The sequence below is a fragment of the Prunus persica genome, chromosome G1, assembly GCF_000346465.2.
Source record: "Prunus persica cultivar Lovell chromosome G1, Prunus_persica_NCBIv2, whole genome shotgun sequence".
In the NCBI taxonomy this organism is placed as follows: domain Eukaryota; kingdom Viridiplantae; phylum Streptophyta; class Magnoliopsida; order Rosales; family Rosaceae; genus Prunus; species Prunus persica.
In genome coordinates this window covers 14,278,216-14,294,937 of record NC_034009.1, presented here as the reverse complement: position 1 = coordinate 14,294,937, position 16,722 = coordinate 14,278,216, and the positions used below count along the sequence as shown (strand labels likewise).

The following is a 16,722-nucleotide window of genomic DNA, read 5'->3' as shown; positions in this document are numbered from 1 at the left end:
AACAAATAAAAAAGGCAAAGTTATGTGAACATACCTGGTCGTCATCTTCTTTCTCCTTTTCATCTTGTTTTTCTTCTTTCTTCTCTTCATCTATTACGTCGGGAATGACTAACTCCGTCGTCTAAAAACCACAAAGTTTTAAAAATAACGACGTTTAATGGCGTGTAAAACAAGTAAACTAAATACGACGTGGTATTGAAATACAAACGACGGTTTATTTTTAAAATCGTCGTGGTATGTATTTCAAACGACGGTTTTATTAATAATAACGACGTCTAATGGTTTTAAAAAAAACAGAGAATTCAAAGTTCAGATATGTTACCTTTTCTTCCTGATGTTTCCCATTTTTGGCAGTATCATCCTCAAAATGTAGGGATCTCACATCACCTCCAGAGCAGCTTGCTTTGTCAGACATTGGATTTTTGGGACTTTGGCTAATTCTGGGTTTAAGCATGCTTGGATCAAAATTGAGAATTAATTGGGAAAGCTGACTCAGGAAATGCTCCCTCTCAGCCTCTACCAATTGTTTTGTTCTAGCCTCCATCCTTAAAGCCTCTTCCCTTGCCTTAGCTTCCATCTTTTTAGTCTCTTCTTGAAGGAGAACTCTTAAACTGTCCTTCAAACGGTCGTTAAAACTCACTCTCTGTGGTTTGGGTAAATTGAAATATTGCCTTGGTGAGATCCCAGCACCTACTCCTCTCACTCTGCCTGGATGCTCGGGGCCCAAAGCCATGGTCAGCACATCATTGCTGCCAGATACAGTGACTTTGCCTTCCGAGACTTGTTTTTGCAATTCATCCTAAAACAAAGATATATAAAAAAGTAAGAACAAAAACACACGACGGTTATTTATATACAAACGACGTATTATATAATTTCACACGACGCAATAACATATAAATCGACGTTATTATAATTTATCACGACGGTAGTTATACCGACGTGGTTAGTTTTTTAAAACGACGAAATGAATAAACCACCGACGTCTTATGCTTTATTTACAGATAACAGAGGGATGATTCAATATTCACACCTTTAACGACATTGTTTAAAACATTTCAACGTAGTAATTTAATACAAACGACGCGAAAATGAACCACCGACATCTTATGCTATAATTACAGAAAACAGAGTAGTGATTCCTGATTTAGACCTTTAACGACGTTTTTAAAAAAATTTCGACGTGGTAATATCATTCACACGACGCAAAATATAATATAAGACGTAATAAGAATTATTCACAGTTTAATAAAAATTTAAAACAGAGTGAGTAGGCTTACAATTAATTTTGCTTTCTCTGCCACCTTTGGATCCGGGATGTTACCATGTTTGTCCTGTCTAGCTCTCTTCCATAAGGTAGATCGATCAATTTCTACCCCAGACATGGTTTCCTCCAATTGATCCTCCAAACCAGCATATCCTTTTCGAGACAATCGATGATTGTACTCAAGTTTCTCCCTAATCTGTGCATGTTGAGAATGCACAGACTCAAAATCTTTGGATAACCTTGAAGCTACAAAGGCATCCCATTGTGCTTTCTCTATGAATTTATATGTTTCAGGGGGTTGGCTTAATCTCTCCCTGTCATTGGTGTATGGAAGGATATAATGCCTCGTTAGTGTAGACTTGAAATCCTTCCATTTCTTGGCAGCAGAAGCTAACACAGAGTTCTTGCCCCCTTGACCTACCACAAAAGCAATGTCAACTGCTTCCCAAATCTGCTCCTTTATATCCTTGGGGATTTGAGCCCATTTCATGTCCACAAGTGGAACTCTGGAGCGTGCCAACACACCAATGTAGGACTGCATCTCACTATGTGCTTGGCCAATTCCTTTCCCCCTTTTATTGTACTCAACAATTGGCCTCAGTTTCTGAAGTTTTCTCTTCACAACACGAGGCATTGTGCTCATACCTCGACCAGACTTTGAATCATCAGAGATTGTTGTCGTGCTGGTTGGTTCTGTCTCAGCAGATGATGAAGCAAACTTCATCTTCTTCGAAGGCTTCACTTGAGGAGGTACCATTCCAAGCTCCTTACCTCCATTTTTCTTGGAGCCAGAATCCTTACTTTGGTCTTGGTGAGAAACCATTTTTACAGACAAAACTGCAAGTGAAAATATTTCAGGAAAAGATTAAGAACACAAACGACGGTTATTAATAAAATACGACGTATGATATGATTTTAAACGACGCAATGAAATAATCTCAGACGTAATAAATGTTTAAAACCAAGGTAATTAAACAACGACGAAATAATTAACTATAAACGACGTGATAATTAACTATAAACGACGAAATATTTATATAACGTCGTGGTATTGATGTTCACACGACGTCAGTAGTAATATACCGTCGTCTATATAAGGATCCGAAACCCTTCTTTCTTTCTCTGTGAATGTTTGATTGCAGATTTGATTTTTCTGAACCATAGTTTTTGTTTTCTAATTTGATAAAATACAAGGCCAAGAAAGAAAGTTTTGGAATCTTATATAGACGACGGTATTTTAATATGACGTCGTGGTATTAACATTCACACGACGTAAAACAATAAGATACTGTCGTCTATATTAGATACCAACCCTACTTTCTTTTTCTTTATATTTTATCAAATTAGGGAAAAACAAAAACCATTGTTCAGAGAAATCAAACCTGCAATTAAACAAGCAAATAAAAAAAAGACTATAATTTTAAAAACAACTTTGTCAATTTTCAGACGACGCTAGAACGACTGACGAACCGTCGTGGTCTACATATTTAACCACGTAAATAAGAAGCCACCGTCGTCTTATTTAGTTGAGGTAGTTGTCTTCAAAGTTGGAAACTTTCCCTCTTTGTCTGTATATTTTATCGAACTTGGAAAGAAGTAAAATGATTTTGGCCAGAAAAAAGGTAAAAAGATTTTTCAAACAAAAAACGTATGAGCATGCAAAACAGCAACCAAAATAGTGAAAATGAAAGCTTACCTTTTGCGTGCAATGAAAGCAAGAGGAAGATTATGTTTAAGTTCAGAGACGACGAAGAAGACGAGAGGAAGACGATGAGATACTCTGACAAGGAAAAAAGTCTAAAAGTTTTCTCTGGAAGATTGAAATTTTTAATTGGGTTTGGAAACAGCGCATGTGTATGTCAGGTAGACGAAAAGTTGCTTACATATAAAACCATTTCAAAAACATAATACGGCAGTTACATATAACTACGACGTATGAATTACAAAATACGACGGTACATTTAACTTCGGACGTGGTAAATAAATACGACAGTAGTGTTGTAGGTACCGTCGTAGTAAACTCAAAAATTAAAGTACATAAGTAATAACTCGCGTCATGGTAGATTATTTAACACGTCGTTTTTATTAATGTACCGACGTGGATTTCTGTAATATACGTCGATCATACCGACGTTGATTTTACAATTTAAACAGCGGTATTTTTGTAAGGACCGCCGTTGGTTTTAAAAATTTATTCTATAAATTTGTCGCTTTCATTCATTTTCGGTTTACATTTAGGGTTCCAAGTTCTTCCTCTCTCAGTCTCTCACGTCTCAAAGACAATAATTTGGATGTCTTTCTCAAAGATAAATTGAGCTTACTCGCATCAAATATATGTCCACAAGAAGAAGCTTGTCAACTAGCCTTCTCACTTCCTTGATCAAGCCTGATAGGACACTTAGTGCTTCTGAATACTCCTTGCTTTCCATCAAAAGAGATGCAAGCCTGGCCTCCACTCGCTGTCGAAGGAAAGTTCGCTTCTCAGGGAAATCTGCTTGATTTTCTTGGCTAAGAAGATCCGTCAGATTTGTGATAGCCTCTTCCTTTATCCGTAGAGCTTCAGAAGAAGAAGATGGGTTTCAAGAATGCGATAAAGAATAGAAATGGCTTCAGATGGCCTCTAAAGCATGAGCAATCGAATCAGTATTTGCTGGGAGATATGATGAAGACATTGTCAATGCTTTGAACTATACAAGTCCTGCAGAAAGATAAAAGACCAAACTGTTAAAGAAACTGAAACAACGGCGGTTTTCTGTTCTACCGTCGTCTTTTCTCGTCGTCTATATTAAGGTAAGATGGCGGTAGATTTATAATTACCGACGTAGATTATTTTGTTAAACGTCGTTAAGTGTACTACAACTGACGTGGATTTTATTTTTAAATTATAAATAGAGTTTTTTTTCCCGAATTCTTTCAGTTTTAGTTTTCAATTACAAAGCGTGATAAATAGATTTTTCTTTCCCGAGGAAATTTAAAATGAGGGAAATTAATGTTCTAGAATTTATAAACTAACACGACGCAATATTACTAACCCGAGGAAATTATAAATAGATTTTGCTTTCCCGAATAAATTTTAAATTAATTCAGTTTGAAACAACGACGGTTTTTTGTTATGCCGTCGTTTTTAACTAACACGACGCAATATTTGTTTTGCGACGTGGAATCTTTTCATTTAACGTCGTTAGGTTTAATATAACCGACGTGGATTTGAATTTTTAAATTATGAATAGAATTTTTTTTCCCGTGACCTTTCAGTTTATTTTTCAATTACAGTGCGTTATAAATAGAGTTTTTTTTTCCGGAGGAAATTTAAAATGAAGGAAATTAATGTTCTGGAATATGTAAAGTTTCTTTTTTGGATGACAGATTTAAATAAAATAAGAATATAAAAACAACGACTGTTTTTGTATTACTGTCGTCATTTTTCGTCGTCTTAAGTAAGACTAAGACGACGTAATATATTTGTTGAGCGACGTTGATTTGTTTTTTAAACGTCGTTAGGTATAATATAACCGTCGTTGAAAATTGTCTCTCTGATTGTAAATTTGCAACGACGTTAGGTATAATATTTGTAGATACACAAACGCACTCACATCATCAACTTCCAAAAAATTGTCTCTCTGATTGCAAATCTGTGTCATCTGTTAAGATTATGATGTGGAACAGAGTTCCATCTGGTAAGATTTCGTAACCCTTAGGATCTCAGACAAATCTGATTATGTCGGCGGTTTTCTATATAAACCGTCGTGGTTATTTCAATTCTTGTCATTAAGTAGATCTACCGACGTAGGATAAGAAAATCAAAGAAAAAAATTGTTAACAAAAATTCTTATTAAGACGACGGTTTAAATTAAAGGTACGACGTATAAAATGAATAAATACGACGTTAAATTTTATTGTACGATTTAAAGATAACGTCGTAGAACTATACGAGAATGATGTCGATATATTTATATTTTCCGTCGTTGTACATTAATTTAATACGGCGATATTTTGTATTTTAAAGCCGTGGATTTGTTTGTAATTATACGGCGTCTTATACGAAAACCTCGTCGTGTTATTTTATGAGTAAAAATGGCGGTTTTTATTGAAATCGTCGTCTTTACTTTCTACGTCGGTCGATTCATAACTTCTGCCGTTCTTTGTTGGCATTGATTTTACACTGCGAAAATCTGTTTCAAATAGACGTCGGTTGTTTAATTAGGTACGTCGTTGTTTTTGAACAGCCATTTGAATCTCCATTTTTTAGTTGTCTAAGGTTGTATTACACGACGGTGTTTTTAGAACCGTCGTCTTTTTAAAAACCACGACGGTTTTCACTTAGACCGTCGTTGTTTTCTGGTCGTCTTTTTCACTTTTTGTAGTAGTGAAGGGATGAAAGGCTGCTATAGACACACACACAGCCAGCAAGCTTTGGGAGTGCCAAAGAGCACCACTGACACGAACACCAAGCAAGACAACCGGAGCACTAGAGTTGTGGGTTGATGAACTAATGGGGAACGGATAGAGCCCATTCTTTCTTGGCCCCTGCAAAAGGATCCTCTCGGTATCCAAATCCTGCACACGAAACCATTTGGGATAAAGAGTGAAATAACAATTATGATCAACACAAAACTAATTTTAATAGACAAAATATTAGAAGAGGCATGAGGACAAAAAAAGAGTATTAGGTAGGTACAAACAAAAGAAAAGCCCACTTTGGCTATTTCCAAACTTGTTCCTCCAAGAACACCGTTAACATGTTCTCCTCCATGATAATCACGATAATTGGTAAGCTGGCCCAAATCAAGGGTAACATGGGCATTGGCACCCGAATCCGGTAGCCAAGGTTGCATAGTAGATGAGTTAGCCTATCTGCAAGGCGCAATGGTGGTGGAGGCAGTTAATTGGCCTGGAGGCCCACGATTGTCAAAAGCGGGTATGGGAACCCGAGTGGGACAGTCAACAGCTTTATGCCAAATCCACAACACTGAAAGCACTGCAACTTCAAACGGGTATCAGTGGCAGTATACGCTCCAATTACACCGGCACCACCAAACTAAGAAGGGGAAGAAGAACCGCAGCTGAAACCACCACCGCTGCCAGTGCGATTGAAACCACCACCACTGCAGTTTGACCCGCCCAATCGTGGCTGCCAGAAATTACGGTTGCCTCCACCACCGGAAGATTCCCTAGAAAAGGTTTGACTGCAACCGCCACCATTCGAACCACGGCTACCACGATTGACAGCCAAAACAGTAGCAACAGTATCAAGAGGAAGTTGCGACGCTTGCAGCCTTCGTTCAGCACCCAAAAGCAAGGCTTCAAGACCAAGATAATCAATCCGGTGCTCACGAGAAAGGGCACCAGTAACTGTGGTTTCATACATAGGACCGGCTGTTGCGAGGATGTGATTAATCAATTCCTTATCTGAAATGAGATCGCCAGCAAGTGCAAGGTTCTGAGTAATGGAGTTCAACTTATCTAGCCATTCAGCGACAGACAAGTCACCACGCACTGTCTTCATCAATTCTTGGTGCAACTCGAAGAGGCGAGACTTAGATGGGGAAGCAAAACGACGCTCAAGCTCGACCCATGTCTAACAAAGCGAGGTGTTGAGCTCCACAGGAGAAAGAGCAGTGGGAGAGAGGGAGCCGTTGATCCAAGAGTAGAGAACTTGTTGATCTTGTTGTATCCAAAGCTCATACTCTGAGTTGGGAATCAAATCATTCTTGTCGGCACTGGAGTCCGTGTTCGACTCATCAAGTAGGAATTCCAAAGGGACGGAGGAGGTTCCGTAAACAAACTTCAATAGGTTGCGGCTGCGCAAGAGAGGAACCATTTGCACCAACCACAAGGGGTAGTTGTTTCGTTCCAATTTGATAGAGATAACGGAAGGGAGAGTCGGAGCATAGAGAGTAGGGGAGGAAGAAGAAGAAGCAGCCATAGGATTGGAAGAAAGAAAAAAAAATTGTCGTTTAGACGTAAGTTCTGACAAGACCCGCTCCGGAATTTCCCGAAGACCGAGGCAGACCCCGTCTTGATCCCGACATCATCCCGATGCCGGGCCCACCTATTAAATAATCGAGACTTTCTACCAAAATTTTGGCAGTCTCCCCTGTAAATTAAGCATTCCCAACAAAATTTTACTCAACCTGCAATACACACACAAAATAATAATCCCAACCAGCAGCATGCTTTCATACAACTACAAGTCATACTAGAGTGGCCTCCGGCCTCACAAGTAAAATCTATCATGGCAATACAGAGCATCTACAGAATTTAGATTACAAGAACAGATGAGTAGAAGAATTTACACAGTTCCTAATTAGAAAGATGCACCGATTCCGCTTCGTACACCACTTGCACTTCCAAGAGCAACTACTGGCTGGGGGGGCGCAAAACAGAAAACATGTGAGTGGACAAAAACCAGATTTGCAGTTAAAAACAACATAGTAACCCCACCATATAAAAATAATGCACAAGTCATGCAGTTTCACAATCCAATAATTAATTTACTCAAAACATGTTTCATTAAAACTCTTCTAAAACATCAGTTATCTCTTCCCAAAAAGAACCCCATCCTCTCAGACTTACCACTCCTGTCAAACTATTAAACAAACACTAACTCCTTACACACTCAACTATACATATTCAAATAAATATGCATATATAAATATATATATAAATGACTATAAATAGCTATACGATATACTCATCACACCACCTAGGTACCGGGGAAAACAATCCAACTGGGGGATCGTTTGACTAGTCCGCAGGATTTCCAGGTGCTATCCTGCGTCTAGGGATGAGCGGTCCAACCGGGGGACGAAACTCCAAAGCTCAAACACCGGAACATCCAACGCCATGTGTAGCTCTCAAACTATGTCCTACGCGCGCAGACTGGATCATCACACACCGGAACATCCAACGCCATGGTGATGACCTTAAACACTATACACAGTCTTTCCGTACGCCGGAACATCCAACGCCGCATACGGAAAGTGCCTCACCCGCCGGAACATCCAACGCCGCGAGTGAGACTAGTAACTGGGGAAGGTACTTACGTAGTGTAATCACACAACTCCTCTCTAATCACATTCTTCCATATCACCCTCCAACAACCCAAATATCTCCTCTAAAAGAATATATATCAAAATATACTTCCCCACAATCTATACATGAAATACACTCTCAAAACCCAAAAGGCCAAACTCATAATATATTGCCAATTGCTATACACCCATCAAAATTAATTCATGCATATAATATATAAAATCCATGAGCCATTAAAACATTATGCAAAATCTTTCCTTAATTAAAACCAGGCATATGATTAAAACAAAGTCCACTCACAAGTATTCCCTCGCTGCCTGACCACGTGAAGGTCCTGCTTGCTGCATGCGTACAGACGAAAAACCTATTTCGAGATACGAACTGTTAATTAATATAAAAACCACGTCGAAGCGGAAATTACAAATTAAATACTTAACTCCCCAAATCTCCCATACGTGCACGTTGAGGAAGGCATCCTAAAGTTCGATTACAGGTTTAGGAAGCGTTCACAATTTTCACGGTTATCGCTAACCCGCAAACTTTGCATTTTTGAATCGGAACATCCGGGGCTCCGATTCAGAATTCATGACGTCTCATACGGTCCTAGGAATTCCTAGAACAACATATTTTAATTCGGGAAGGATCTAACGGTTGGAACTTATCGAACCCGGATAATGCACAATATGCGAAAATCCGTTCGATAGCCAAACGACATCCGAATCGAGATCCGCGAATTCCTATGCGCTCGTGACAACCTAAGGATCTCATCGGGCTAATTTACATTCTCACCAGACTCACCCACGCGCCGCCACACGCGCCGGCAGCGCGTGGGTGTGCAGAGTAATTTCGGTGACGGAAAAACTCCACACCCGAGCTCACCCTTCCTACCCTAGCTTCTACTCGAGGTCAGGATCACTTCATTCAATTACGAGAAGCTCCAATTCGGCCGGCAACTGGCCGGAATTTCATTTTGAAATTCGGCCCAAAACCTAGGTTTTCTAATCGATCTCTTAGGCAACGAATCGGTCCAAACCTATACACCCAACAGCTAGAACTCGAAAAATGGATGAGAACCCATACCTCAATCACCGGGTTTGGGCGGCGGAGGCGGCGGCGCGACGGCGGAACAGCTTCGGTTTAAAACCGTCGAGCTCGCGGCCGAAATCCGTGGTTTCCGACGGGAAAACGGGCAGAGCTTGACCGGGGCGACGAGACGAGTCGAACGGGACCAATCTCGGGTCCTGCCGTGGCCGGAACTGAGCTAACCGAGGAGAGAGAGAGTGAACGTCGGGGAGAGAGAGAGACTGAGGAGAGAGAGAGTGTCGCGCGCGAAGAGAGAGAGAGAACTGAGAAAAATCTGATTTTTACCAAACTTTTTAAAAATATTTACAAGTTTGCCACTGACACTATTTTGCCCGTAACTTTTTCGTTACAATCCCGATTCAAGCCTACCGCGTGTCTACGAATTCGTCTCAGTACCATCTACCCAGAAATGCCACTCGTGGTCCCAAAATCCTTCCGAAGAAGAAAGTGACCAATTTACCCCTATCCCAAGGGTAAATTCATAATTTTATATAAATTGATTAAAATAAACATTTAAATTGGAGTCGGGGTGTTACAAGTTCTATATACCATGAAAGAAATCTGAAGCATGGGATGAAGGTGTCACACCCCAGCCCTGGTGTCGGTGGAAACCCCTCACCCGGTGCGTGAGAAAATAAAAAGTAAAATAAAATAAAAAGAAGTCGAAACATGGTTTAAAATAAAATTCCCTTATAAAAATAGCTTTAAAATATTACAACTTTACAAGAAATAAATAAAGCTCCATCACTCTTATCTAATTCAGCCTCAACCAGTTTAGTCTTTGTCTTGCCCACTAATTCATCTGAAAAATCAAACATAATAAAGGGTGAACAACCACAGCTCAGTAGGGACATGTATGTATATCTATATTTGGATGGTATGTACTTGGATTCATTGAAACAATTGAGATTTGAGTGCCTAGGTCTAAGCAGCTGAATTTGAGTCATTAATTTTTCAGATGTGTATGATTTTGATTGTTCCGTCAGGTTTCTTTATTAGTTATTTTCCCCTAATCACAATTGTTTCACTTCCAGAAACTAATGGCATCATTCGTTCATTTTGCAAGATTGGTGTATACTATGGTACTCCACAAGCGACATTTGGAGGAATTGCATTAAAATTCTTTGCCTCAGTTCGGCTTGAAATACGTTCTACAGGGAAGATAAAGTCTGTAAGAACAATAGCCATTGTTTCTTATTGCATGACAGCTTTTTAATGGATGAGTATATTTATCTCTTTAGGTCATCTAATAGAGTTTGATCTATGTTGTTTGCTCATAAAACGTACTTCTGTACTGATTAGGTAAATGGAGATGAAGAATTGGAGTTCGGGTTCGGGTTCAGAGACATTACCACAGTAGATTGATATAACTAAATTAAGTGACATGCACTCACACAGCCAAATATCACATTAATAATAATAATGCATGAATGTTCTTCAATTCTACCCAACCCGTTAATCTATATAATAGGGCAAGCAAATCTGCATTTATCTCAGTCCAAATATATCCTGGATCTATTGACGCGCACAAAGATGTTAGATTGCAAACCTTTGCCTAGATTGCAAACCATTGCCAACTCCTACTATTGGTGGCCGCCCGTTAAGCTTGCACGACGGTGACCCATTATCTGATGTTTCTGAGTATCACAGTGTGGTTGGGGCTCTTCAATATCTTACGTTTATATGTCCAGACATTGCCTTTTATGTTAATCAAGTCTGCCAATTTATGCACAAGCCCACGATGACTCATTAGGCTGCCGTCAAACAGATTCTTCGTTATCTCAAGTCTACCTTTGATCATGGCCTTGTCTATAAGCCTAGTCCGTTAAGTCTTATTGTGTATGCTGATGCTTACTATGCCGGTGATCCTGATGATCGTTGCTCTACCAGAGGGTATTGTATCTATCTTGGTGATAATCATATTTCCTGGAGCTCCGAGAAACAACGGGGTGTTTCACGCTCCAGTAATGGGACTGAATATCGCCAATTAGCTTATACTGATGCTGCCTTGCCCTGGGTGCGCTTGTTATTTCATAATCTCCGTCTTCCCCTCACTCTTCCACGTTTGTGGCGTGATAATTTCAATGCAATCTCTCTTACTTCTAATCCGATAATTCAGTCCCGCACTTGTCATATTGAGGTTGATTATCACTATGTTTGTGAGAAAGTCATTCGCAAGGAGGTCAAGGTTGGTTACATTTCCTCTAAGGATCAGCTTGTTGATCTTCTCACCAAGGGTTTTTCCACTCTTCGGTTTCGTTATTACTTATTACTCTCCAAGCTTCCCGTTCTTTGCCACCCGCTCAACTTGTGGAGGCGTGATAAACCTAATCCAGACTTGACATGCTCTCCAGCTGCTAAGCCTTATCTGTGCTTACTATTATCTGTTATAATTATCTTGTATAGGATAAATACCTTATTGATAATTATCTTGTAAAGAATTTGTCTGCATGTAAACTTGTTAAACCTTCTGTACATGAGTTCTATATAAATACATGAACTGCTCACCTATGAATTGTGGGTAGAGTTTATTTGTTCCTATTCATTCTTTCATCGATTAGTTATAGTCTATCATAACTATTTAGAGTCAGCAATTGAATACCACCTTCTTCACAATCAAAAGGTTTTAAGTTTACTGTGAACTTAAGTGAATTCTTCCTTGAAGCCAAAGTTTAGAAGATTCCATTAAATGATTGACGAAAATACCCTCACATCACATGTGCATGTCATATGTTCAGTTTTAACGAAAAAATGGATGGAATCCGCTAGAGGTGGCACATTGCTACCCAATGCAAAGTCTAGGTATGACATTGGCAATTAATTTTTTTTTTTTTCCGGGTGGTATTTGTGCACAACCACTATAATCCATGTGGTATTTGCGCAAAAAGTTAGTTGGGCTGTCATCAATATAAAAATATACTTTTTTTTTGGACGAAACTAGAAAAATATTAAGTCTCCAATTATTGATCTTCTTCTTGTTTATTCCATAGGTCCCGTAAATTCCTATTAAGCCAAGAAAACAAAATAATTAAGGGTTAGTAGAAGTTCCAAAAAAAAAAAAAAAAAAAAAACTCAATCAGGCCCCTTGATCAAGGAATTAAAGAAATACAGATTAAGGGCAAAGTTTTGTCCAATATCTGGATATAAGCACAGAGACACGAGTTTGAGAAATTGTCGTTACACCACACCAAGATAAATATGGCAATTTAAAAAGAAGAGGATCATTATTTCATGAAATTGAAAAGGATTTGTTATGCTCAAAAGGGTGAGACTTGTTGTAAATAGAAGTAGAGGCCATAAGGGCTGCCATTTGGAACCATAGCTAACCTCACAACACTCTCAGCACCTTCATCAATGGTTAACATGCCAGTATTGAAGTTCATATCTGTTTTGACAAATCCAGGGTCTACACTATTGATGCAGCTGTTTGGCTATTTCTTGGCCATCATTCTATGGAACGCGTTCACGGCTGCTTTCTAGAGTATATAGGCAGAGAGGGAAGTAAGCCAGCCGTTGGTTTCCAGAATATCTTCTTTGAAGTCTTTGAGAAACTCATTCAAAACATCATCTGTTCTCTCTTCTGTAAGTTTCTCAGCATCACTTAACATCCCTTTGGCCCATTCATTTGGTATATGCTGAAACAAACGCATATGAAAAACATTTTGATTTGAAAACAGAAACTTCTTGTTAGCCCATAACTACAACGGGACTCAAATACAACAAAGAAACAAAGGGCTCAAGTGGTAAAAATTGAAACAACAACCTGATAAGATGCCAAAAATATGAAAACTCTTCGTACCCTTAACGATCCCATGCCGGAAGAAAGACTGACAACTCTTGGTGAATCAGATAACTAGGGGAGAGGAAGGAGTGCTTTGGTCATTTTCTTGGCACCATAGTAGTTTGTTTTCACACGTACTTCAGCTAACTCATACGTTTGAGTCATTATTTCACTCCAATTTACTCCTACACGATCCTGCATCAAAGAAAAGAAAGATTGCATTTAGCTAGTCCATTTTTGAAATTAAAGATTTGTATTTGAAATTTATACATGAAAGGTTTTAATCAGGTCCACATATAATTTGGACTCTTTAAGATGCTAAAGGAAAACTTACCTTACCAATACCTGCAGCTGCAGCAGCTCTCATGGCTTCAGGGTCTACAGTGGTTCCACTAACCCCTGCATTATTAACCTATAGATTAAGTTAAAACTTAACATAGCGGAAAGTCAATGTACTTTTCATAGTTATATGAATTTTCTTTTAACATGAGCATGAACAGAGAGATGGAGAAGTTGATCATATATGGTTTCTTATCATACCAAGATATCTAGTTTCCCAAATTGGATTTTGGCAAAATCTGCAAGGGCAGCAATGCCAGCAGCGTCTGCTACATCAAGCTGATGTTCTTTCAATTTTTCAATAGCTTCAAGGCCCATTTTCTCATCTAAAGCAGTTAACACCGCCATGATCCCATTTGAAGCCAACTTTCTAACTGTTCCAAATCCAATCCCCTGATTTGAACCTGTAACAACTGCATACCTGAAATAAAAAGAAAAGAGAAAAGGAAAAATGGTATTAAAATTTAATGAAATATGGGTTGTGGTGGCGAAGGAGTCTGATAGAAGTGAAGCTTAAAAACATCATGGAAGCAGCAGGTAGTACTTCTTTGCTACTTCTGCCATTGTTGATGGGATTCCAGATTTGCTTTCTGATTTCTGCATGACCATATAACATGGGCTTTGTTTCTATAGTAATTTTTATTCTTATAATTTATTTTAAAATATTTCAAGCTCTGGTCTTTGATTGCTCTGTATTGTTTGTTGATAGATTCGTTTGTAGATGCTCTCCTGTTTTTTGACTAAACAAATCAAGGTTGATCCAACAAATGAAACAAATTAGCAATAGTATTCTATTGCAAACTTTTCAGCTACATAGTTTTTATGTACATAATGAGGCCATATATCTACATGATCTGTGTAAGTTCTTTGCAATGGCACGATTCACATCCAGTAGTAACAAAACAGTACAACAGTGAAGTTGTACTTTTGAGGTGTAGCATCACCCTGCTAACCAACAAATTAAGAAGTGGAGAATATCGAAGAGCTTAAGCCGCTACGATTAGGCCAATAATTTATATCAAGGTGATGGCCTACTTTGGTCCCATTACACATGAGTAATGCAAATGTTTTGAAGAACAAGCAGGATGTTCACAAGCATGTGCAATTAGCAGTTTAGCACTTAGGAATACATGATTTGATTTGCTTTCTATAAAAAAGCATTGTACTTTTGAGGTTCCTGCAATTGAAGATTTAACAATTAAACAGATTATGACATATAGTCTACCTATCTAAACACTTAGATGCACTTATAATAAAGATAGTTGCATATTTGCAGACTCCAGGAGGCCCAGGACATGAAATCCTGCTTCAAATTTCCAAGGCAGCTTATCACCAGGTCCCAGCATCATAGGTAGATAGTCTTCTTACGTTGCAAATTCGAAATCATTTCTCTTTCATGAACTATTCTAGGAACATTATTTCATGAAATTGAAAACGCTTTTAATCAAAATGATGAGACCTCTTTTAAAAGGAAGTAGAGGCCAGAAGGACTACCCTTGGTAAGCATTGCCAACCTCACAACACTTTCAGCACCTTCATCAATGGTTAATATGCCAGCATTGAAGGTCATATCTGTTTTGACAAATCCAGGGCAGACACAGTTGACGAAGAAATTCGGGTACTTCTTGGCCACGAATCTAGTGTATGCATTCAGTGTTGCTTTTGAAAGTATATAGGCAGAGAGGGAAGGAGGCCAGCCTTTGGTTTCTAGCATTTCTTCTTTGAAGTCTTTGAGAAACTCATTCAAAACATCATCTATTCTCTCTTCTGTAAGTTTCTCAGCATCACTTAACACCCCTTTGGCCCATTCATTTGGGATATTCTGAAACAACACGCAGGCAGGAGAAATTTAGTTTGCTTATAATGTAGAACAAGAAAATTTTGATTGGATACAGAGAACCTGCACCTGCATAAAAATAAGTATAGGTGTTCCATAATTACCATTGATCTCTTGTTAGGCCATAACTAAAATATGCCTCAAATGAACAAAGAAACAAAAGGGTTTATTAAGTTCTTAAATCCTATGAGGATCCCGAAAATATGAAACTCTTCATACCTTTAATGCTGCCACGGTAGAAGTAAGATTGATAATTCTTGGTGTATCAGAAAGCTGGAGGAGGGGAAGGAGTGCTTTGGTCATTTTCTTGGCACCAAAATAGTTTGTTTTCACACATTCTTCAGCTAACTCATACGTTTGAGTCATTAATTCAGTCCAGTTGACTTCTACTCCTTCCTGCATCAAGCAGAAGAAAATTTATATGTTATCTTCGTTGTAATTATATGTTCTTATGCAATCCAAACATTGGATCTTTAAATAACTCACAATTACTTACTGATCAACTTACCTTACCAAGACCTGAAGCTGCAGCAGCTCTCATAGCTTCAGGGTCTACAATGGTTCCACCAACCCCTGCATTGTTTACCTGTGGAAGTTCCAGTACTTCTAGTTTTCGGTATATTTATCCCAACTAAAATCATACAATCAACCAAGTAAAATTGTAACATCCATCCTGTTAATTACTTTGAGATTTCCTGTCTTTACAGTTGAATTATGCTAGGTTAAGCTATAAACCTAAAATTTAGAAGTTACATACTGGAAAAGTAAAGTTTACCGTAGTGAATTAGACTGCTCCAGATCTAGTTTTAGCATTTATTTCTTCTGTCAATATATTAATATAAGTTAACAGCATACTCAAGAGCATGAACAAAGAGATGCAGAAGTTGATTATACCAAGATATCTAGTTTCCCAAATTGGGCTTTGACAAAATCTGCAAGGGAAGCAATGCTTGCAGCGTCTGTTACATCAAGCTGATGAAAAACCACAAGGTCTGAGAGGCCAAACTCTTTCAATTTATCAACAGCTTCAAGACCCCTTTTCTCGTCTCTCGCAGTTAACACAACTATGACCCCATTTGAAGCCAACTGCCTAACTGTGGCAAATCCAACCCCTTTATTAGCTCCTGTGACCACTGCATACCTGACAAAAAGAATAAGAAAAGGGTGTTAAATATTATTTGTGGCCAAGGGTTTGTGTATATATGAATCTTAAAAAACAACAGGGAAGCAGTTTGGTAATACCTCTGACTCTTTGCTGCTTCTGCCATTGTTGATAGGCTTTTTAGCTCTCTTTTCTGATATTTGTACGCCTGCAAATACAATGTACATTGTTTTTATGGTCATTTTCTATTTGTATTGTTTCTTTCAAAGTATCAAGAC

The 16,722-nt window shown here is 38.6% G+C and overlaps 1 protein-coding gene and 1 pseudogene across 1 annotated transcript; both read right to left on the bottom strand.

The window, feature by feature from the left end:
* Positions 12,582 to 14,102, bottom strand: LOC109946564 (annotated as a pseudogene).
* LOC18789334 ((+)-neomenthol dehydrogenase) lies at positions 14,950 to 16,610 on the bottom strand. Its single transcript, XM_007224049.1, has 5 exons — positions 16,585 to 16,610; positions 16,237 to 16,483; positions 15,851 to 15,928; positions 15,562 to 15,738; positions 14,950 to 15,327 (listed from the first exon to the last, which is right to left on the bottom strand). The coding sequence occupies exons 1-5, from the start codon at positions 16,608 to 16,610 to the stop codon at positions 14,950 to 14,952; spliced, it is 906 nt and encodes a 301-aa protein (XP_007224111.1).